This window comes from Mixophyes fleayi, chromosome 9, assembly GCF_038048845.1.
Source record: "Mixophyes fleayi isolate aMixFle1 chromosome 9, aMixFle1.hap1, whole genome shotgun sequence".
In the NCBI taxonomy this organism is placed as follows: domain Eukaryota; kingdom Metazoa; phylum Chordata; class Amphibia; order Anura; family Limnodynastidae; genus Mixophyes; species Mixophyes fleayi.
The window spans coordinates 11,576,243-11,601,378 of record NC_134410.1 but is presented as its reverse complement, the minus strand read 5'-3'; the positions used below and the strand labels follow the sequence as shown (position 1 = coordinate 11,601,378).

Here is a 25,136-nt window from a genome sequence, read left to right as displayed (position 1 = left end):
CCTGGTATCTCCTGACCTCTGACTATGGAGCAGGACTGCTGGATAGCGGGCAGAGCGTTTACATAGAGGCGCCAGGATTAACACAGGTCAGCCGAGGAACAGAGTAAGCTCTTCTGTGTTGGTCATAGGATACAGCAGGTGATAATCTCAGGCAGAATCTTCAAACAGTGATGTTTAATTGTTCAGGAGTCCTGACAAGGACTGTTACACACTAGTCTGAGGTACTAGCGATCTCCAGAAACTCAGATGGTATAAAACAACACATAGTCAAACATGGCTCTTTTCATACAGATTCTAACACACATGTTGGCAGTGGGTAACCCAGCCCCCTTCCAAGCTGGCACCACAATATCTGTGATATTACATTGACTGTTCACCATCAGAATTTAAATTCTATTTAAACTTAACAAAAATTACATCAATCTGTGATTTTCGAAATTACTTGAATCCTTTCTCTTCAAGAGATAGGAAACCTAACAGCAAGTTTAGCAACTCCATCCTGTGCATTCAGTCTAACAGATGGTAATTCACAAATAAATTGGCCTAATTAGCATAAGGAACCTCCTCTAGAAAAGTTACAAAAATCTAATTTCTTCCAGCATGGCATATCCTTACATTTTGAATCTAAAAATAAAACAAAATATAAAAAATCAGCACATTTGCAATGATATCTAGCGGCGCACTGCTGCACTAATTGAGATAAATATCTACAATCAGTTATTTCTACGTGATCCAACCACAGGGTCACATTACAAACAAACAGTCAGAATGGTTTTCCACACTCCAGCCAATAACATACAAGCCACAATTTCTCGTCATACGCTCAGGATTTTTTATTTATTTCCATTGGACACAAAAGAGGATTCTCTATGGATTTTGGAAACTAGTAAAGAGATAAAAGAGTTGGTTTTTTTTAAAGATATTATGTTTATGTGAATATGTTTGTTCTGTGTGTGTTTTCATTACTATAGGGTACTTTTGTGGAACTGCATGTTCCAAGGGGAGTTGTCAAGGGGATGAGGGAAAAGTGATTCAAGTGCTAGCCTTGGCTTATATGGCTCAGATTTTATCAGTTAATGTTGGGATGTGAGTTTAAATATTTGATAAACTTATGAGCCAATATCCCATATTTATATTGTGCTTCCTTTATTTATGTTTTCACTGGCATGAATTAGTAGCCCTTTATGTTTTCATATAGTATATTTATATTGCCATAAAATGGGCCAGCTTAAAAATACAGTGTGAGGCCAAGTGCGGGCATATTTTCTTTCCTAATTTGTTTAATCATTTATTATGATTGGCTGTCAATAAAGCTGTTTAAAAGTCAGATTTTAGCTAACAGTGCTATCAATCGTACTAAAGTACTGTCATATAACTTCACAATCTCTAAAGAAATGAAGTAAAGGTTCCATAACTGTCAGTTTAGCTCTTGTGGTGAATGCTAAAGTTAAGGAAGGTTACAGAGGGACTAATTCCTAATTGTAAACATGTGATATTGTAACATCCAGTGTACATTCAGCCTGTGCCCACAATTTTCCTTATTCATATAAATCCTACATTTTCTCCACATAACTGATACAGACAATGTCATGGAGCGCATAAGTTGCCCGTTATGGGAAGGAGAACACATCTTAACAGCGCTGAGTTCCTTCAGCTACAAACGTAGTCAATAACTCACTACAAGGGAAGAGCTGCAACGTATCCATCAGCGTATTAGCTTTAACAGTGAGGATCGCAGTCCTAGTGCTTTAAACGCTGATCTAAAAAGCCTTATTCTACAATAATGAGCTCCAAACAGTTTGAAACAGTTTGTCTGTATGTGTAATTTTGTCTTTAACATATTGCTATCATGCTGTAAATACTCAGCAGGTAAAGCATTAACTTGAAGGGCAGCCATGTGAATCATATTCTCATAAGTAAACATGAAGTTGTATAATTAATTTTTATTTAATCCTACATCTAAATTCTTGCTCATATTATCTACATATTAAGTAATTGGGAAGGAAGGGACATAAAGGAATCATATGTTTACTACAGGGTTTTCTGGTATAACAAGAATGAAAACCATTCACTCATAACAGAAATTTACTCTTTACAACCTCAATACTTTGAACCCACCTCTCTCCTACATAAACACTATACATGTGTTACCAAGCCCTTGTAGGGTGCTGTAATTTGAACTTTCTGACCATTTTAAATATTATCTTGCTGTCTCGTTAATGAAAAACTGCAATCCTTATTTATGGTCTACACGCCCTTTAGGGCCTAAAGTCTACAATAGATCAGAAAATAGTCAAAAGCAATGACACAGTGGACACTGAAGGTATAGTATTTGGTTTCCTCAAAAAAAGCTTTCATAGAACAAGAATGATTATCCTTGTTACTCCCTGTCTTTAGTTAAGAATTTTAAGAATCTACTATGCTTTATGTGACATTGTAAAAAGTACTGTCTGTTATGAATGAAGTTTACTAATTCTTATTTTTTTTCCATTTTCCACTCCACAAATTCTTGCTTTCAGCTTCTGTTTCAGTTTCTTCTCCGCTTCTCTTCTGCTAATCTTTTCCCCTAATGATTCTCTCTGTATTGATGATCTTTTCTGATTGTTTTTCTTTTCAATCTTCCCTCTCTCTCCTATTCCTTCACTTCTCTGATTCCCATTCCTACTTCTCTTCTTTCCATAATCCCTAAATTCTAGCTGACCATGTCTCCACGGCGGAAGTTAGTTTTCTTGTTACTCTTCATGTCTTTAATGCTTCTCTATCTCTCTCAATTTCTCTCCAACAAATCTCCCTCATACTCCTTCTCCCCTTCTGCCCCTTTAAAACGAAACTCTGTCCATGTCCTTGTTGTCTCTTCTTGGAGATCTGGCTCTTCTTTCCTTGGGCAGATCTTTAACCACCACAGTGACGTCTTTTACCTCTTTGAGCCTGGACATCCCACCTGGATGAAGTTTCAAGGAGAGAGTGCAGAGCTGCTACATTACCCTGTGAGAGATGTCCTACGCTCTCTCTTCACCTGTGATGTGTCACCCCTTCGGCAGTATCTTCCCAACGGTGGAAAGCACATTGGTGATTTCCGTTTCTTTGCAGAAAGTCGAGCACTCTGTACCCTTCCAGCTTGCCCATTCTTTATCCCTTCTGAAGGCTATGATCGCAGCAACTGTTTCCAACGTTGTAGAAACACTCCGCTTGATAAAATGGCAGAGATTTGTGGAACATACAGTCATGTGGTCATGAAAACTGTTAGAATCCTGGATCTTTCTGTCCTTCTTCCCCTTTTTCGAGACACTGCCCTTGATCTGCGGATTCTTCATCTCGTGAGGGACCCTCGAGCTGTTGCTTTATCAAGGAGATATTTTCCTCTCAATATTGAGGATCAGATTGTTCTTAAGAGTGAAGGAAATAATAAGAAAAATAATATCACAATAAGTAGGGTTATGGGAAAGATTTGCAAATCCCAGGTGGCCATTAATAAAGTGGCCAGAACAACTCAGGCCTTGCATGGACGTTATATGGCTATACGTCACGAGGACTTGACGAGCAACCCGATCCAAAGTCTAAAACAAATTTACAACTTTGCTGGGCTTCGTTTAACTAAGAATCTGAAACAATGGATTTACAATGTTACCCATGAGGAGATTCAAGGTAAACGTGGTTTCATGACATTCTCAAAAGTGTCTTCAAATGTTATCCAAAGGTGGAGAACTGCTCTGAATTTCAACTCAGTTAAGGAGATTCAGCAGGGCTGCAAAGAGGCCATGGATTTGTTCGGTTATTTGCCAACGAGATCCATTAATGAACAGAAAAATATGGCTGTTAAGGTGATAAAGGATGAATGGTACCAAAAAGACAATCAACCAAGCGTTCGGGTATGAAAGAGATTGTGTATGATTGAAATGAAATATTAGACAAAGCACATGAATGTCATCTAAAAAGACAGTTCAGATCTACACACAAAATATGTTATTTATGTAACTTATTGTTAGTAGCTAAGGATATTATCATGTGAACGTTAGAACCTAAAATGTGGAATGAAGTATTACTTATACCACATAAAATGACCCATATATACACAAATGGACCAGAAACTTGCTCCATGCTGGAGAGTATCCACGTATGCCCTGACCCATAGAAGTAACAGCAATTGTAGAGATATTCTACTCTGTGTAGTTTGTGCACTGCCAGGGTTAGATAATGTAGATGTCGTCTTGTGATCAGTGAGTCTGCTTTCCATTCAGTGTGGATTAGAAGCGTTTATTATGTAAGTTAAATAGTTTTACAAAGTTTGTAAATATTAAAATGTTATTTAATCAGCTGTGGAAATAAATATGATGTGTAAGTGAATAAGAGGATAATATGAGAAGGCTGAGTAATATATAAGTATCCATTATTGTGGTTTCTATGATTTATTAATGAAATAGGTTATTGTTTATCGTTGTACATGAATGCACAGGAACGCCTTGTAAAGTCTGCATGAAGTGTCACACAGGCACAAGGACACAATTGTGAGAAAAATGTTTTTGTGTCTTATTTTATGCTTTTGCTTATCTTGTGTCTTATGCTGTCAGAAGGGAACTATAACTAAGGTTAGTAAAATAACTTATGTGAATGTTTTTCTCTGGTTGATTAACACAGAACTGATGTGTGTGCAGAAGAGACGGGCACAGCAGTCAGTCTCACCTGATGACATCTCTGGATGTAATGACTCAGGGTTTAATGTAGACTATCTGATCTGTAGATAACACTGGGCCTCATTCACAAAGCGCACTGGATGCGCATCGCACAATCATACTTGCCCACTTTTACTTTTGCTCCTCAGGGTGAAGTGGGACTGTGGAGAGGGGGTGGGGTTCTGCGAATACTGCAATTTTGGCCCTGCGATCCTATAACACAAATAATAATCATTGAAATCTTGTTTTTACACCAACCCACGTAACAAGCACTGGTGCAAAAACTCTCTTTGTAAATTACTTACAGTATGTTTAGCCAATGGGTGCAATTTAAAATGTTGTTTATACATGAAAATGACTGATATTGTAAGTTGTCCTGTTCGAAAGCACGTTGAACGAGAGAGCGTTAATATTTTCCTGTTCTTTCAATAACAGGTATTTTTACAGCTGTAGCCATATAGTAGAATATATTACCTATTATAAAACATGATTATCTATACCTCCTAACTGTCCCGATTCCAGCGGGACAGTCCCGATTTCAGTGGACTGTCCCGCTGTCCCGCCCGACTTACAGTTCGTCCAGATAAGTGAGGAGATGGATTTGATATAGAGAGCAAAGTATCTGTTAGTTGCACTAGTTATAATCATTTGCCACTAATATTTGGAACCGTACAACACGGAGTCACTGTCTCCATAGCAACACTACTTCCGGCCTTTTACAACCGACACTTAGGGCTAGATCTACTAAACTGTAGGATTAAAAAAAGTGGAGATGTTGCCTATAGCAACCAATCAGATTCTAGGTGTAATTTTGTAGAATGTACTAAATAAACAAAAGCTAGAATCCGATTGGTTGCTATAGGCAACATCTCCACTTTTTCAAACCCACAGTTTAGTAAATATACCCCTTAGTGTTCCAAGTGCGCTTTTCCAATATGGCCGGTTATGTAATTTCAGGGCGGACATCATAGTGCCCAATCTTCTCTCTGTGGTAGTTGTCTGGTTGCACTGGCATTTGTGTTGGCTCAGAGGACCCCGAAGTCGCGTCTCTTTATCCTTCCCCTGTAAGCCGGTGGTAAGATGGCGGGACTCTAAATGTTGGAAGGTATGATTATGTTATATTTCCATTTCACTCCATAGGGGATAAGCACCTAGTGGTTTCAATATACGTGCTGCAGAGTAATCATACGCAAACTAAAACAAAAGATAAAAGATAAAGATAAAACAAATTAGGTCAGCAGTGAAGAGGTTAAAAAGCAAGTAAAGCGACTATTTCACATTAATATATATCAAAAGCTGTCTATTACTGAGCTGAATAATACATATGAAATCACTGTGTGTAGACAAAATATGTCCGTCATGCTCTCTTTCATCCACCTACAGCAGGCTGCCATGTTAGGAGGGAGGGGCTTCTGTAACTGGGCAGTGAGCATTTGCGTTACAGCTTTGCAGCAGTGTAAAGGTGGATTGGTGGATTCACACACAGGGGCAGGGCTAGTGATGTCGAAGCAATTCAAATGTCTGCAGAATCAGCATTTTAACCTTGGTAATATCCCATAAAGTCACTGTGGTGAAGGTGTGGAGGGAGTTCTAGCTTTCTGTATAGGACTGGAATGTCAGGTTAACACTGACTGAAGAATGTACTTTAGCCTCAATGTTCCTTCAGGGCTCATATATGACAATGTAATGTTTTGTGCTTCTTTAAGAACTTGCAGTATTTTATAATAAATAATTGATATCTTTATGTTGTCTAAGGAACAGTAACACAGATAAATCACTAGGCCCATACCTGTCTACTCTCCTGGAACATGCGGGAGATGTTTATGATTTTCGCGTAGTTCTCCTGGGTTTTTCTCCCGCATCGCGTCCATTGCCTGGTGAAGTGGGCGGGATGGAGACCACAATGACGCAATTTGCTACAAATCATGTTATTTTTGTCGCAGCTCCCCCCGCAACGCAATGATGCAGCCATGTGGGAAGTACAGGGAGCATGGCGCAGAGAACTGCATGGCCCTGCCCCCTGCACTTCGGGGTTCAGATAAAAATGTTATTTATTCTTATAGGAACTGTTCACCAGATGCGCTAGAGTTCACATAGTTTACTCATTACAGACGCCAGCACCCTTAATATTTGTGTTGCCAATAACCATGTCTGTGCTTGGCATTTTTCAGTCATATGGTGGAGGAGGGGGTGACATGAGCACCCTTTATTATTTTTAAAAGTTACAATATTTAAAAAAGGAACAAAGCGAGAGCTGGGATATTATAGACACGTAAGCCGGACATCAGTTGTGCGCAGGGGCGTGGGAAGGAAAATTTTCATGTGGGGCAAAAGGCCAAGGACTACTGTAGGGCTTGTAGCCACTTTTACTCGCGCTTGGTATCTCGTTTTACGACAGTTGTAATTTTTGTCAGTGTTTCAGGGGTTGACTAAGAATGTATTTGTACATTATTAAATAAATATTATTATTAGTAATATTAACTACCAATCAGTACAATAGTTGTTAAAAAGATAGATAAATTCAGTAGTTCATCTTAAAAATTTACATTTATCAGAGTCATTAACCCAGTGTTTATTCAGATTTTGTTAACAGTGTAATCGCATTTGATTGCGAGTATTTTTAAATCTATAGTCTCTGCCTTACTGGTTATGGTATGTGCCATACATTTATATTGCTATATCTCATGTCTGTTTCTGGAAACACCACACGAAATTCAGGGTAAAAGTAAAGTGAATAGTAGTTCATCATCAATACAGGTCATTTAGTAAATGTTTATGAACGGAACACTTAGAGTTTTTTAAATAAACATATCAATCAATCTGTATTAATTCTATACTAAGGCAAAGTATATTACAGAACTTTTGGTAGTTAAACTAAGACAATCTATCATTTAAAAAAGTTTCACAAGTTTAGAACAGACACCATGACTTCAGAAAGTTGCATGAAGGCTTTTGCGTAGAAGTTCATAGGGGAGCAAAACACAGTCTTTGCCCACCCAACAGAAATCATGGGGGGACAACTGCCCCCTCAGTTCCTACACCCCTAGTTGTGCATAATATATTTGACAGACTCTAAGGCATGTATTTCAGATATATATTACATAAAATATACTAATAACCATGTCAGGTGACTTGCCAAACTAATCTGATCAGCTTTTCCGGGATCTAGGTAGTGTCGTGAATGTGATATTTTTGGACTTTTCACAAGTATTTTATATATTTCCCTATAAGTAATTGGTGCATATGATACGAATACTAGGATTAGGGTTCCAGTAGAAGATTTTACTACAGTGACCCTTTACCTAACCTGAGGCCTTGGTGTTACGAGCCCCAGCGGTGCTTCTACCCTCCATGACTCGCTGTGCTCATCTGTTTGTGTCCCAGCCGTCTCCATGACGACGGGGCGTCACTTCCGGTTTCGCTCCGGCCATTGCCAAGGCAACGGTCAGGATGCTTAGCTCCTGAATCGCTGATACCTGACTGGAGGGGCAGCCGGGCGCGTGAGCAAGTAGATTAAATTAATAATTTTACTCCTGGGGCGGATTTCTTCCTGCTGGGCTTCCTAGTTTTTGATTGGCTCTTTCATGTATTTAAGGCAGGAAGGGCTTTTCCTGCGATTATAGCGTTCCCTGCCGGTGTATTTGCTGACCTGTTCTGTCTTCTGACCTTTTGATTGATCTCCTGTTGTGATCCTGCCTGAACCTTTGGACCTTGCCTGATTGCCTGTAGCCCCGACCTTTTGCCTGAATATTGAACTTCGCTATTCTTGCTTGTGACCCTGACCTTTGCTAAGATTCTGAACCTGCTTGTTTTCTGCCTGTCCCCGATCTATGACCTGTATCCTGACATTCTTGTTGCTATGGAACCGTGACGTAGACTTGTCTCCGGTTTCCCGCCTTCAGTCTTCCAGTTTCTCTACCCGCTGCTACGGTTAATCTGATAAGCCTCTTCTACCACAGAGATAAGTCCTGGGGGCTTCTGAGTACCTGCGAACATATAAAGTTCTACGGAAAAGGCGACTGCTAAAGGTGAAGACCTCTACTATCTCGGTTCTAATGGCTTATCAATTACAGTGGTCCTAATACTTGGAAAACTGGAGGTTGTGAGCAGGAGCACCAATTCATAGTGGCTTGTAATTGTTTCTCTGCTCACACCCCTTCTCCATCGACAGTAAAAGTTGGTTAAGTCCAGGAAAAACAGCTTATAGTGAGTCTCCAGCTAAGGGGAGGGACCACCAGAGTAAAAACTTTTACGTAGGTGTTAGTGCAGCTTTAAGCGTAGAAAACAGACGTAGCGAACTTTAAATGAACACTTAATGCATCACATGCTATTGAAATGGCATTGAAATTGATTGGTATCTTATGTAGGTGACTGTAATATTAGCATAATAACCATAATAGACTATTCTCCACTCACTCACAGTGGGCTTGATTCATGTCTGGACGTGCAAGTTGTGTTTTAAAAACGAGCCCGGAAACTTGTGTGTAGTTCCGACCAGATTAAAATCCAAACGTATCTCAAGATACTTTTAGATTTGAATCTGGGTGTAAGCACGATCTGCCTAAATGTTACTTGCTGTATACACAAAACAGACTACACTATACGCACAAGCAGCTGCGCACTATAAGGTCACATCAGAAAACATTAAAAAAGATTAAAAGATACTTGCCCACTCTCCCGGGATGTCGGGGAGACAGCTGAAGATACCGGGAAGCCGGTAGGTCTTATACCTTATACTTAGATTTACAGGAGAGCAGGCAATTGTTCCGCATCCTAGCTACTTCCTAGTGAAATAGGCAGGATGGGAGCCTCAAAGATGTGAATTGCAGGGAATCGCGTCATTTTGGCCCCGCCCATGTTGGCAAGTATGGATTAAATAGTATTGCATACTACACTACACTGCTCCTCTTGTATGTTGTCGTTCCACATCCGTAGGAGAAAATCCAGGATGTAAAACTGGAATAAGAAGTTAACCTTTCCAATGAAAGAAAAGGTTTGAAGATAATCAGCTTTTTATAAGTGATCCAAACAGGTACTCTTAATATAAGTTGAACCACAAGAGGGTGGTGTGTGACACAGTTTCCATAGTACATTAGAAGATCTCCAGATCTCCACCGTACAGAGAAAGACAAGCTATTGATTTATTTAGGGATGGTGTTTAACCTTCCCTTTTTTTTTTGAGAAGACAATGTGTATGATATAGACCACATCATAGCGCTTTTTTGTGGTCTTTATGTGTTTGAGACAAGTGTGGGACTCTATATATCTGCGTACTGTAACAGATAATAAATCTTGCTCAACTGTATCATAATGGTCCACTGTTATTCATGGCTCCGCTCCATAGATCAGACAACAAACTTATAGGACCGGCATAGAAAAAAACCCAACAATAGTGCATTATTGCTTGTTCAACAACACCCCAGTGTTTTAAAACAAACACATAAAGTGGACTAATACCATCCATTCTTCTTTTATACCACGTTTCCAAAGGTGATCATTTGTAGCAATCCTTGTCATATCACTCAAAACTTGTGATGGACCACACCAATATTCACAAGTGGTGAATATACATAGAAGGCCTACGTACCGACTTTCATAAAAAAAACCTGTGTATATTTCCTCTCATTCAGGAGCTCTCTGCACTTCAGACCTCTCCTTCAGTACATATAGTGTTGAATTAGAAGCATATAGAAAACATAGTGTAATACCTTTACAAAAATTAATTTATTAAAACAAAATCTAAAAATATTGCATGTACATCAAACAACTCCAAATATAAACTTATCTGTATCCAGGTGATTAACAAGGGCAACTCTGGAACACCATAAAGATTTTTAGCAGTTTTGGAATCTTTAAACCACTAATCAATAGTTGGATAGTGTAGCAAATTTTTCTTCCAACGCGTTTCGTCTTTTAGATACTCTAGGACTTCCACAGGGGGTCATATAAGTTGTCTCATTAACAAGGCTTCTATTTATAACATTTGTAATTATTGGCAAATGACAAATCCTTGCTGTGCATGTGTCCGCATCATGCATGGCGCATTACGTATTTGCAGAACCTCGTTCTCAGTAGAGAATAAAGAAATAAAACAGCCCATACTGGCTGCATTTTTACTATTGTGCATGCGCCCACTTTTCATCTGACTTGCTGCGCGGAAAATCACAATGACCACACTGCGCATGCGTGCAGCACTTTGTGCTTTATACTACACAATATTCATATTCCGAATTCAGGATATATATTTATAGTCACAAAATCAAGCGCATATACCTCTATAAATAGCATACGGTGGCCATTTTTAAACTTGCATGCTACTTATAGAGATTTATTTATAGATATTATTTATATAAAAGCAGCACATTTTATTATTATTATTATTATTATTATTATTATCATTCTCCTTTATTTGTAAGGCGCCACAAGATTTCCCTAGCAGACCATACAGAGTAAAACAGTACAGAACAATATACGAATAATACCAAGACTCCAAAAGCTCCAAGCATAGCTAGTACAGTGAAGTTGGAGGAAACGAATAGGCATAGAGACAGGCGGGAAGAGGGCCCTGCTCATAAGAGCTTACATCCTAGAGGGAGGGCAAACAGACAAGAGGCACAAGAGGGAGTCAGAGGAGGGGAACAGGTGCAAAAGGAGCGAGACAGAGGGGACAGAGGAAGGGAGAGGTGAAAAAACCAAATGTGGAGAGACGGTTAGGCGAATGGCTGGTAGGCTTTGAGGAACAGAAGAGTTTTTAGTGCACGTTTGAAGGAGATTGCCCATTTCAACTCTTCTCTCCATATTCACCACTGCATGGTCGCTTTGTGCTGGGGGTAGAACCAAAGGAGTGTTCGTAGCGGAGCAAGGGTGCACACACAAAGCAATGAGATTAAACATTACCATGTAGTATCTTGCACCACTGTCTCTGCTCCTTATTGTACCAAATTCATATACCACATCTGTTTCGGGTTTGTGAGCAGAGCAGCATTACTTCTAATAAACAAATATTACATATGATGCCAGAACTGGAGCACTGGGGCCGTATGTACGTTAGTGTTTTGTGGTGTTCACGACTTTGTATTGTAAGCAGTGTTTTATGTGTCCAAATAAGAGAGTTTGAGAATAGGTTTGTGTTTGCAACTGCAAGTGTCCGTGTTAACATGAACAGCCACAAGTGGCTGTGTGTCTGTCACCCAATGGGGTGATTAAAAAAAGTATTCCTTCTCCCACCTAAAAGTCGGTTTACAGTATAGTCAGTTTTTGATAGTAACATTATAAAAACATTTACTACTACTCACAAATTGCCCCAGTGGTATACAAGTTACAAGACTTCCTCAATGCCGACAGGAACACAGGTTGTGAAACCAAAAGGTTGGCCATGAGCGGTCTAGTTGTCCAACAGATAGAATATTGTAGTTGCAACTATATTATTACTTAGTATTTTTACCATAGTATTTATGTTGTGTCACATAACATATATCCTTATAAAGCGGACACTATTAAAATATTTAGGGATGATTAACAAATTAAGAGGAAACTCTCAAAAATAATCTCGCCTGATTAACATCATTACACTGATCACTACAACTTACTAGCATAAGTCCTAATATTTGAAAGATGACTTCTGCCTGAAATTGCCTGTTTAAACGATAGGAATGCACTGTTGCTAACATCTGACAGATACGTTTTTAAAGACTTACACTTCTCTAAATATGGAAATAAACTGTGGTCTCTGTTGCTTTTTCCATGGCTGCAGAAGTTGCCAAGGACTGTTATTCTTCAACAACCTGTCTGTCAAATGGCAGCAACAGTGTGTTTCTGAGGTTTAACCAGGTAATTTCAGGAAGAAACCCTATTTCAATGATCCTATTTCAATGATCAAGTGTGTCAATAAAATCGTATTTACTTCAGTCCAGGAACAAGAAAAAAGTTATATTTATTGCAATAAGTTATTGTTCTTATTATATAAGTCTATTGAGCCTATTTATCATTTACAACTATAGAAAATCAATTTCTGCTGCAATAATTGATTTTCTGAAAGTCAAAGAACAGGCTTGGGCTTTCAGTTCCATTAATAAAAAGAAAAAACACTTTCCCCGGTAAAAGGAACAGATGTTACCGTATGGTGACAAAACAAAGAAGAATACACAGTCTATGAAGACATACATAAAAAAGTCAAATTCCTCCTTATCAGAACTAGTTCATACCAGCAAGTTGGAAAACACGCCACATGTCTCAGATCACATTCTAATTCCTAGTTGCTTCTAACAACTAAAGCTAAAGATTAGCATAAAGATTTCCCTACACAGCAACATTTTTCAGTGGTTTTACAAAAACCCAAATGACCCCAAGATCTCAATAGTCCACCCTGATGAAGCTTCTACCCCATGAGACTTAGCATTGCTAATGGATATATGGCGTTAGAAAATCAGTAAATAGTATAATAATAAATACAGGCTTATAAAAACAAAGATGTTAAGAATAGAATAAAAACGAAGATCTTAACTACACCTAAAGTTAGGAAGATTAAAACAATAGATGTAGCAATTATTTAAGACACCTTAAAAGATACATCTTTGCTTTTGATTAATCATCAACAAAGAACAACGGTTGTCAGTGATATTTCTTTCCAGTACAAAACTAATTAAATCTAGCACAATGGAAATATGAGGTTCACACATTGATCGAAACAACTCAATGTCAAGGGTCCTCATTCTTTGTGAGTCCGTACACTTACAGCTATTCTTTAAACGTCACTTAAATGCAGTTAAAATCATATGCACTCACCTCGCTACTTAAAAGGCTAAAATGTGACAAGAAGGTTGGATCTTAAACCACACTTAAATAATCCTTTATAGGCTGGCTGCACAGCAGCCAGAACAACATTATGCAGTATAAGGAAAGTTGAATAGAAATACGACCTCTCTTGTGCTCACCTGTATTCTGTAGGTCGCCACCTACATAGGAATAAAACAAGCACAGTTGTCAGTAAATGTTGCGATGCAGGTTCAAATGTTTTGATCAAATTATAACTCAATATGTAATATATATATTGTGCTAGATATAGTCAGATTTGTGCTAACACTAATAATAAATAAAAAATAAATACTGTCCTTTACCTGTATTCACATAGGGGCTGATACACAATGAGTACTACGCCAATTTTCAGAGTAAGTTGTAGGATTTCGTTCTGCGCGTGCTCAGAATTTGAATCAGTCCTGAGAGCCTCTGCGGCTGGGCGAAATGCGTAACCACTTGTTGACGCATAAAGGGCAATCTCTGGACTGGACCTGTCACTCCCATAAAGTGAAGATACTAATACCACTTTCACACTGCCGTCCTGACTATCCCAGGTTTATGAATCCGGGATATTGCCGGATGACAGTGCAGGACACCCCGGTAAATTCCCAGGTAGACCGTGTACACACTTAACACGGGTCCGCTCGGGTCTCACAGGCAACATCACAAGAGGAGCTTTAATTGGCTCCTCTTGTGATGTTTTTTGTTTTTTTGTTTTTTATTAACTTTACAATAGGATTCAGTGAGACCCGGGTTTTTAAACCCGGGGTCTCACCATTCAGACTGGAGGCTACCTAGGTTTGACCAGGGAATAACCGTCGAAAAGACCCGGGTCTAATTGCCGGGTCATTCGACCAGGGAAGATTCCCCTAGATTTGTTCACACTGGGCTCGTCCCGGCAAAAATCAGGGTTTTTGAGGCAGTGTGAATGGGGTATTAGAGGGATATATAAACTAGATAAGCTCACTTGTTTTTAGCTTTATATATGCGCATTACTTATGTTCTTAATATACTATATTATGTTGATCTTCTCTGTTTGCTGATATTTGAAGGTAAAAGAGGAGGTGTGGAGGAGTTAGCAGCATTTAATCAGACGCGCTTCTAGTAACATTGGCACTGGGCCAATTTTGCACCTTATTTTTTTTATTTATTCACTATTGGAGAATCAGATTTCCTGCACTAGAGGGCGATCTTACCTTCACATATTACTATATATGTTATTATGACCTTCTATCCTGTTATTATATATACATTGTAAGAATTAAATTAAACCCTAAATTATGTTTTTTTTAATATATATGTATGAATACATATGTGTTTTCACATATCAATAATGTTATATGTTATAATATAGATAACTATGTGTATATACATATATTTATATACTTACCTTTAACATCTATATTATTGCAATACTGCAATGCCCAGAGGAGGGGAGAGGTACCTGGGTTTATGTCAGAAGGAGTCCTTCTGGATACATAGCCTAAAAACCTATGTGCTTGAGAGGGCTGAATGGGAAGGTGGATACGGACAATTAAAGGTGATTGTTGTATTGTTACCATTCACTATAAACTAAGGGGTATGAGATATACACATATAAAAGTTAATTATAATAAATATAGCAAAAATAAGTTTAGATGTTAAGGATACGTATATAATTTTAAAAACATAGGGCCTGATTCATTAAGGATCTTAAATGAAGAGGTATCTTATTTCAGTCTCCTGGACAAAACCATGTTACAATGCAAGGAGTGCAAATTAGTATTTTGTTTTGCACATAAGTTAAATACTGACTGTTTTTTCATGTAGCAGACAAATATCAACTTTAAATTTCAGTGTACAAATAAGCTATCAAGTATTTGTGTGCTACATGAAAAAACAGTCAGTATTTAACTTATGTGCAAAACAGAATACTAATTTGTACCCCTTGCATTGTAACATGGTTTTGTCCAGGAGACTGAAATAAGAAGTTTCTCAAGTTAAGATCCTTAATGAATCAGGTCCATAGTTATCAGTTATCTATATTTAAGATTACTGATATGGGAAAATACACATATATTCATGTATAAATATTTAGGAAACACTACATTTAGGTTTTAACTTAATTCAATATTTTGTAAAGTATATATTATAATAGAATATAATTTAATTTAATAATAACATAGAGTACATAGTAATATACTTAGGGGGAAATTCAATTAGCCACGATGTTCCTGAGATCAACGCAGACACTGATTTTTCCTCGTGTCCCATAGAGGTGTGAGTAAAAATCAGCGGAGGATTGACCGTAGTAGTGTTCAAAATGTGCAGCCGTGATACTCTGAGGAACGTCGCGGATGAATCTCCCCATTAATGTCACTTTAGGGTTATAAAGGAGATACAGTGCAGTATAAGTAAGATAAGTTAACAACCAGAATGTGCAGTAAATGGTGGCTTCTCTTTAATAATTTTATGCAATGTCCGCTGTGCACCCACTTTTTGAGAACCAAAGTAAGGTCTCTAACCTAAAGGTAAAAACAAATGAATAAGTCAGTCTGTATGACGTATCTAAGCAACTTACGAAATAACATAAAACCATGAATAGATGTTTGAGATTTAATTTAAATCTAAGTTTGGAATGGGTCCATGGGTTAAACCCTGAGGAGGGAGACTAAAAGGACAATCTTTGATTATCTCTAAATTCTTATGCTCTACCGATGCTGTATTTATATATAGAGAGATCCATGTGTGTGTTCTTAGGTGCAGATGAGAGTGTCCAATACCAACTGATGGCACAGGTTCTGAATGCAGAAACTTCTTGGAATCCCTCTTTAAGGTTCTATAAATATTATTATTATTATCTTTATTTATAAGGCGCCACAAGGGGAGAATACACAGTAAGACATTATATGGCAATACAAAAAAATGGCAAAAAACAGTACAATAACGATATAGGAAACACACATAGGCAGAACAATATTCTTGCAATGAATAGCATAACCAGCACTGATAACCTTTCACTAAAACATGAGGTAGAGGGGGAAATAAAAGGGAGAAAACTGTAAGGTAAGGTAACATGTACCCCCTCTCTGTATCTCATGGTTTGATGTGTGGGCTTCTTGCCATTCGTCTAGTCGTTGAAGGATATAAAGGGTGTAATTCCACCTTGTTACTATCTCTTGCTTCAGTTGGTGGCATGGCAGGTCATTCTTTTGGAAGCTGTTGCAATGATCTACATGCGGTCACTGAATGCCGAAAATGCCCAGAAATTTTATGAGCCACAGACAGCATCTCCTGCACCGACCTCTAATTTTTTACGAAAAATTCTGCACCTCCAAGTTTATTGTGTGTGCAAAGCATGGTACGTGTTGAAATTCACCCAGTTGTAATGAACACACAATGTTCGCTCCCGTATCGGCAAAGAGGAATCCTGCAGAGAGTCTAAGTGGGGTGAGCCATTTTACTAGGACATTCCTGAGTTTTCCAACCGATACCGATATGTTTCTTTGTGAAACCAGTGACACAAAGAGTAGTTTGCCTGTGTGCTAGCACTACTATGCTGAAAAGATGAAGAGGATGATGGTGAAGATACCAGCACTGCTGCTGCTGACGGCCATACACCTACCCAGTGGGCTGTCATGGTCATGTAGTATTTTGTTTGTCCAGTACCGCTTGACCACATATCCGTAGGTAAGTGGACAGTCGGTACAATGGCATTTTCTAGGAACTGAAGTACTTTTTCTTTAATCTCCTGGTACAACTGGAGAAGTGCTGTTCAGGAGAAATTGAATTGTGATGTAATTTAGTAGTGTGGACACATGACCTCGACTAATCGGTTGAAACCTGAGGCATTGATGCCGGAAATTCTACGCACATCCAATGCTAACACGGCTTTAGTGATCCGCTGTGCAGCAGGCTGCTGGCTGTCATACTTGCAAACGCTTGCTTCACAGACAATTGTTGTGGAAAACTATGCTTACTATTCTTGCTCCCCTTCTGTATAGATGTATCACCCCCAGCAGCAGCAGCTGTAGTGTGCAAAGATGTCTCTTAGGAATCATGAATTGTATTAGGGGAGTCAGTTGGAAAATTGAATTCTGTAGTACGTACTAATAATAAGGAGGTTGAAAAAGTACTACTACTGCCAGTACTGGTATTGGGATGCCCTTGATCTTCAGACTGATCCATGGTTGACAAGAGGAGTAATACTACTTGAAGTTGGGGCTACTTGTAGCTGCCACCACACCAGGTGAACACCCAATGAGATAGGGAAAGATGGGGATGTTACCTTACAATTCTTCTCACACTGCTCCACAAATACAAATTTAGACAATTGGTTCTTAAAAAAGAAACAAATTATATTTGTTTTGGTTGTGTGCTGCTCAGAGTCAAAGAACACCCTGGTTTTTGGCTGCTGACTACTAAAGATGCCACGGATACTACCCCTCACACAATTGCATTCAACTTGAAACACTTGGGATATTAAATGCAAGAGATACATTTGTTTGTTTTTAGGGTGTGCTGCTCAGAGTCAAAGAACACCCGGTTACTAAAGATGTCACGGATACTGTCCCTCATACAATTGTATTCTGGTTGTGGAGTTTTTGGCACATCAGGGGGTAAATGTATGAAAGTCCGATTTCTGTAAGTCGCCGGAAACCGGCGACTTTGCAGCTAAAATTTAAAGCGGCGATAGCTTGTAAAGGCAAACTTGCCTCCACTCACTCCACAACTTGCCTTTACAAGCCATCGCCGCTTTAAATTTTAGCTGCAAAGTCAACGATTTCCGGCGACTTGCAGAAATCAGACTTTCATACATTTACTCCCAGGTGTCATGGAGGTTGTGTAGGTATGCTAGATTCCTTAGTTGTCGTGACAGAGATGCTAGATGTGATATATTGAGGTTGAGGGAGTCAAAAATAATGCTACTTCTTGGTTTTGGTTATGGCCATATACAGTGTGACTGATTGGAGAGTTCCAATTAATGAGGTATCTCCCCTCTGTATCTGCAAATGTATGCAACAGAACTAAGGATACTTAGCTGTGTACGGTATCAGAGTAAGGTGTGGCTAACAGTAAGGGTGGGTTTCCTGCAAAAAAACTATGTCTGCTTGCTCTCTCCTACAGGCTCTGAGAACTATCGTGGGGGGGGTGGGGCGCTGGGGGAGGGCGAACTTAGAACATTAGTTTCTTTTTGCATTAGTTCAATAATTGATTATTGCTGATTGACAATAATTCTGTTCAAAAGTCATATGTCAATAAACACAGTGCTTTCAATCTAAATAACTTATCATCATATAACTTCACGAAACTTCTCCAAGAAAAAACAGTTAAATAGTCAATAACTGTCAGTTTTGTGGTGAATGCTAAATTTAAGGAAAGTTATAAAGAGACTGATACCTAAATTCAAACATTCAATGTACTTTCAGTTCATGCCCATTCAAACACAAATTCCTTTTTTCATATAAATTATCAATAACAAATTTCCTCCTTATGCTTGATATGGCAGATGTCACGAGGCATACCAGCTCTCATATGTTGAGTTGAAAACTTTTACCCTACACTGCTGAGCTCCAAACAAGCTGAATCAGTTTGCTTGTCATGCCGTAAATACTCAGTAGATAAAGCTTGGACTAGAAAGGTCATGTGAATTGTATTATTGTGTATTTTTAATATTAGTTTAATCCTACATCTAAAGTCTTAAGGTATGTTAAGAATATAGGGCATAGAGGTATATAGGATATTCATACTAAATATAGTTTTTTTCTGTATAAAAAGACTTAATAATAACTCAAGCGTCACATAAACTTACCTTGTGTAAAGACAAACAGTATTCTGTACAGCTTCACTCCCTTCAACCCACCCCTCACTTCCAAGCAATAATGCAGAAAATATAATAATACATTGTGCTAAATATAATAAATACTACACAAGGACAGCACTGGGTATTGTTCCAAGCAGGGCTCTATCTGTATGGAGTTTGTATGTTCTTCCCCGCTTGTCTGTGTGGGTTTCCTCCCACACTCCAAAGGCATACTGGTAGGTAAACTGGCTTATGACGAAATTAACCATTGTGTTACCCAGCCCTGCTAGTGTGCAGTAAGATGAACTTTCAGACCATTTTATTGACTGAGTTTCTGTCTCATTTCCTTAATAAAAAAAAAATGCAATCTTAATTTATGGTCTACACGCCCAACAGGACTGAAAGTCTGCATATGATTATAGAATTGTCATAAGCAGTGATTCCATGGACACTGAAGGTACAGTATTTGCTTAACCCAAAAAAGTTTTGTAGCACTCGATTGATCATGTTGGCTACTCCCTGCCTATAGTATAGGATAGTAAGATGTTATTAAGCTTTTTGTGACACTATAGAAAGTATCATTAAGTTTACTAACTCTTAGTTTTTTCTGTATTTTTCACTCCACAAATTCTTGCTTTTCAGCTTCTGTTTCAGTTTCTTCTACACTTCTCTCCAGCTACTATTTTCCCCTTCATGATTCTCTCTGTATTTCTGATCTCTTCTGATTGTTTTTCTTTTTCACCCTTCCCTCCTTCTCTTATGCCTTCAGTTCTCTGATTACCCTTCCTAATTCTCTTCTTTTTTCCATAATCCCTAATTTTTACCTGACCATGTCCCTACGCCTGATGTTAGTATTCTTAGTACTTTTCATGTCTTTAATGCTTTTCTATTTTTCTCAGTCTTTCTCCAACAAATCTCCCTCATACTCCTTCTCCCCTTCTGCCTCTCTGAAACCAAACTCTGTCCATGTCCTTGTTGTCTCTTCTTGGAGATCTGGCTCTTCTTTCCTTGGGCAGATTTTTAACCACCACAGTGACGTCTTTTACCTCTTTGAGCCTGGACTTCCCACCTGGATGAAGTTTAAAAAAGAGAGTGCAGAGCTACTACATTATCCTGTGAGAGATGTCCTACGCTCTCTCTTCACCTGTGATGTGTCACCCCTCTGGCAGTATCTTCCTAACGGTGGAAAGAACATTGGTGATCTCCGTTTCTTTGCAGAAAGTCGAGCACTCTGTACCCTTCCAGCTTGCCCATCCTTTATCCCTTCTGAAGGCTATGATCGCAGCAACTGTTACCATCGTTGTAGAAACACTCCCTTTGATAAAATGGCAGAGATTTGTGGAACGTACAGTCATGTGGTCATGAAAACCGTCCGAATCCTGGATCTTTCTGTCCTTCTTCCCCTTTTTCGAGACCCTGCCCTTGATCTGCGGATTCTTCATCTCGTGAGGGACCCTCGAGCTGTTGCCTTATCAAGGAGATCCTTTCCTCTCGATATTGAGGATAAGATTGTTCTTAAGAATGAAGGAAATTATAAGAAAGATAACATCTCAATAAGTAGGGTTATGGGAAAGATTTGCAAATCCCAGGTGGCCATTAATAAAGTGGCCAGAACAGCTCAGGCCCTGCATGGACGCTATATGGCTATACGTCACGAGGACTTGACGATCAATCCAATTCAAAGTCTAAAACAAATTTACAACTTTGCTGGGCTTCGTCTAACTATGGATCTGAAACAATGGATTTACAATGTTACCCATGAGGAGTTTAAAGGGGAAAATGGTTTCATGGCCTTCTCAAAAGTGTCTTCAAATGTTATCCAAAGGTGGAGAACTGCTCTGGATTTCGACTCAGTTAAGGATATTCAACAGGGCTGCAATGAGGCCATGGATTTGTTTGGTTATTTGCCAATGAGATCCATGAATGAGCAGAAAAATATGACTGTTAAAGTGATAAAGGATGAATGGTACCAAAGAGACAATCAAGTGATCCGGTTTAAAAGAGATTGTGCATGATTGACATGAAATATTAGACAAAGTATATGGATGTCATCTGAAAAGACAGTTCAGATCTACACACAAAATATGTTATTTATGTAACTTATGTTTAGCAGCTGAGGATATTATTACTGCAAAGTTAGAACTTCACAGTGTGAAAAGAAGTGTTTCTTTTTTGTGAAACGTATAATAACGACACATGCATGCACAGATGGACCAGGAACTTCCTCCATGGTGGAATGTACCTGCATATGTCCTGATCCATAAAGGTAACCTCTGTTGTATAAACTAGATAGAGATCGATGCTCTAAGTACATTGTGCACTGCAGAAATGACTCCCAGGGTTAGAATATTTAGATATCATCTTAAAGCCTTCCAGTCTCATGCCTAAACTCCCACCGGTCGGCTACCTCTCTTTCTCATCCCTTCTTCCCTTCTCCCCCTTCCTCGACTCCGTCTCCGTTTCTCCCGTCTCTCCATCTCATCCATGTGTCTGTCTGTCTTCCACTCCCTTTAGATTGTTCGCTCCTTTGAGCAGGGCTCTCCTACCTTCTGTTTCCATCACTTTTAACTGCACTCTCCAGCTACTTAGCTCACCTCCTCTCAGTCCCTCTGCCCTCTGTCTCCTCTCGCTTCTCTCCGCTCCCCTCTGTGACTCTCAACCTGTCATCCGTGCCCACCCTCTTGGGCCATAGTTACCTGCCTATACTCACTTTTCCCCTCCCTCCCTCTCTTTCATGCTGTGCCTGAGCCCCCAGAGTTATAGTGCTTACTGTTACTTGTACTGTGCTGTTTCACCTTGTACTGTGCCATTGTTTGTCCTTGTACGGCGCTACGGATACTTTGTGGCGCCCTATAAATAAAAATTAATAATAATAATAATAATAATAATAATAATCTTGTAATCAGTGAGTTCTGCTTTAAAATTAATGTTGGTTAGAAGCGTCAATTAAACAATACTTAATAAAGTTGTAACATACAATACTTTTGCAATATTTACAGACATTAAGATGCTATTCTTATCGGCTTTGGAAATAAACATGATGTATAAGTAAGAGAGTAATGTACGTATACTGTGAGAAAAATGTTCTTATTTCCTATTGTTTGTTTTTACTTATCTAGTGTCTTACGCTTTCCGTGTAGGATACTGTAACAAAGGTTACCAACATAACATTCTATGCAAATGCTTTTCTCTGTTTTGTTAATACGGATTTCATGCCCACCACAAAATGCCTTGGTTTTGTTCAGGTACATCTAGATGGCACACTTCAGGGCGCCCGTCTACTCTTGTCTCTCTGAAGGCACCTAGGTTTAAATGTCTTTGCAATGTTTAAAGCCCTCCCACTTTAGAAACACCCCTTCATTAAAGCAAACCTTTCCACCCCCCAAAACATGTTTGGTGTACGCTCAATTATGGCTTCAATTATTAATGAGAGTGAGGGGGCATAGGGGCTGACTTTATCACACGGCTCTTTTATGTGCTTGAATTGTTTTTTTTTCACATTTGGCGAAGTGCACATAGAAATACACTTTTCCGCCAAAGTGCAACTGGAAGGTGCATCCCAATAAAAGTAGAGGGTAAGAATTCGATCTCTACCAGCTCAAATCTGGTTCATAAGTCAAGTACTATTGCAGAGCTGAAATTGGTGGGTACCTATCTGCACAGAATTGAACACCCTTAAAATGTGAACCCTCCACCCCTTTATCTCATTTAATGATCTCGCTCTGCATTATCACACCATGTTTTTGCACCACTCCACGAACCTAGCAGCACTGGTGCCCTATTCAATACTTTGCAAGAATTGCCCTCACGCCTCCCATCGGCTTATTCTTGCCGACTTTTATTTCTTCCCTCTACAGGGAGGGGAGGTGAAGTGTGAGCAATTGGGCAGGATGCGGGAAAATGGTCTGCTCTCCCTGGAGTCCGGGAGACCTACCTAGGATTCGGAAGTCTCCTGGAGAGTGGGAAAGTATGATCTTACCGCATAAGCCTGTGCGGTTTTGCAGAAATCTAGGTGTACTTGGGAAAATTGAGGCGCATGCCACTACCAAAGAGAAGTTTTGCACTGTGCTTCTAGCATTTAGCCCTTCATAAATGACCTCCACTTTAAAACATGTTGGAAGAGAAATCTTATAGTTAATATATTCATGTTGAATCAATAGCTGGTTTGTTATAACTCAATCATTCATTTACGTTACCGCAGAAAACTCATTGCGTTGACGGATATACATAAAATCAGTTTATTTGTAGGTTTGATTTTGTCTCAGCACATATTGCTGTCATACTGTACATACTGGATTCTCAAAAGTAAACAGTCATGCGGTTCCATTACTAACATTAATTTAATCCTAAATTCTTGCTCATAATATCTATGTTTGAAATAATTAGGAAGAAAAGGGCATTTAGAATATACAGAGTTATACATGCTGAATATAGGATTTTCCTGTATATGTATTCTGTACAAATTTGACCCCTAGGCCTACCTCTCGCCTCCAAAAATGTAATACCACAAAAATAATAAAACATGGCACTAAGTAGAATAAATACTACACATGTGTTACTAACCAGGGGCGGGCTGGGCTATATTGGGCCAGTTCAATGACCGGCCCAAGTCTCTATTGCTTGGTGGGAGGCCCCTTCTCCGGGACAAGCCACCTACTATCATTGTCCACGGATCTTCTGATCCGTTCCCCTCCCCTTTCTTTCCCTCCCCTCTCTCCCTCCCCTCTCTCCCCCTCCCCTCTCTCCCTGCCTCTCTCCCTCCCCTCTCTCTCCCTCCTCTCTCTCTCCCTCCCTCCCCTCTCTCTCTCCCTCCCCTCTTTCTCCCTCCCTCCCCTCTCTCTCTCCCTCCCCTCTTTCTCCCTCCCTCCCCTCTCTCTCTCCCTCCCCTCTTTCTCCCTCCCTCCCCTCTTTCTCCCTCCCTCCCCTCTCTCTCAGAGCCCTGGTGTCACATGGGATGCGCACCACGTGACAGGTGCTGTCCCATATCTGAGGAGCAGCATGTGGATGAATAGTAAGTGATGGGCATCATGTCAGTAAAGTGTGTGTGTGTGTGTGTGTGTGTGTGTGTGTGTGTGTGTGTGGAGAATGTCAATATAATGTGTGAGGGAAGGGGGTCTTAATTTAGTGAGGGAGGTAGGCTATTTAAGGGTGGAGTGCAGGAGGGGGCTAGTTATTTAATGGGTGCTATTTTGTTTTGGGGTGGTGGGGGGCAATTTAATTTATTGTTGGGGCTGTTTGGAGGGAGGGAAATAGGTTTATATATTAAATGTGTTTGCTATCTAATGTCAGGGTTGGTTGGAGGGAAAGAGATCTATTTAGCAAATGTTAATATTATTATTTTAATGTTGTGGCTGGAGGGAGGCATAATTATAAAATATGGGTGCTATTGATTTAACACCAGGACTGTTTGAAGTTTCTAAATTTTATGTACCCATTTGTTTTCCAAATAGGGCCTCCAACATTCCAGGATCCAGACAAGCAGCAACTGATCTAAAGACACCAGCAGCCACAAGCCGTGAAAGTGACGAGAACAGGTAGGAGAGAGCAGGCCAACTGTCCTGAATCTGGTGGGACAGTCCAGAATTTGGGTGACTGTTTCACTTAGGAGAGTTGGGAGGTATGTCCCACTTCACTGTGTATTGCTCGTGAAGGCAGAACCGTGTGCACCTAACAGTAGTGCACACAGTATTGCCTGTGTATTTGTCTAAAATGATAAGCATGCTACATCATAGGGGGTTATCCTGTCTAAAGTGCCCAGGTCCCCCAGAGCCTTAATCCAGCTCTGGGCCTGGGCATAACAATATATATATGGATTAAGCAACATTAAAATAGCCTCTTTTTATATAGATAAATATATATTGTACCAAAAACCACCCTTTAAGGATGGG

At 39.4% G+C, this 25,136-nt stretch overlaps 3 protein-coding genes across 3 annotated transcripts in view; all 3 read left to right on the top strand.

Moving 5' to 3' along the window:
* LOC142101929 (butyrophilin subfamily 1 member A1-like) overlaps positions 1–24,309 on the top strand; it is a 113,789-nt gene extending 89,480 nt beyond the window's left edge. The window contains exon 9 of the transcript XR_012679155.1: positions 24,283–24,309. The gene's annotated coding sequence lies outside the window, so the exon portion shown is untranslated. The remainder of the gene's footprint in view (positions 1–24,282) is intronic.
* Positions 2,703–3,875, top strand: LOC142101467 (carbohydrate sulfotransferase 4-like). The gene has a single exon (XM_075185920.1). The coding sequence runs from the start codon at positions 2,703–2,705 to the stop codon at positions 3,873–3,875; it is 1,173 nt and encodes a 390-aa protein (XP_075042021.1).
* Positions 19,885–21,600, top strand: LOC142101424 (carbohydrate sulfotransferase 4-like). The gene has a single exon (XM_075185883.1). It carries the CDS (start codon positions 20,079–20,081, stop codon positions 21,261–21,263), a length of 1,185 nt encoding a protein of 394 aa, XP_075041984.1. The 5' UTR covers positions 19,885–20,078; the 3' UTR covers positions 21,264–21,600.
* Positions 24,310–25,136: the final 827 nt, after the last annotated feature.

Excerpts from the sequence above, each read along its gene's own strand:
- LOC142101467 (XM_075185920.1), top strand. The coding sequence starts at position 2,703 with ATGTCTCCACGGCGGAAGTTAGTTTTCTTGTTACTCTTCATGTCTTTA.
- LOC142101424 (XM_075185883.1), top strand. The coding sequence starts at position 20,079 with ATGTCCCTACGCCTGATGTTAGTATTCTTAGTACTTTTCATGTCTTTA.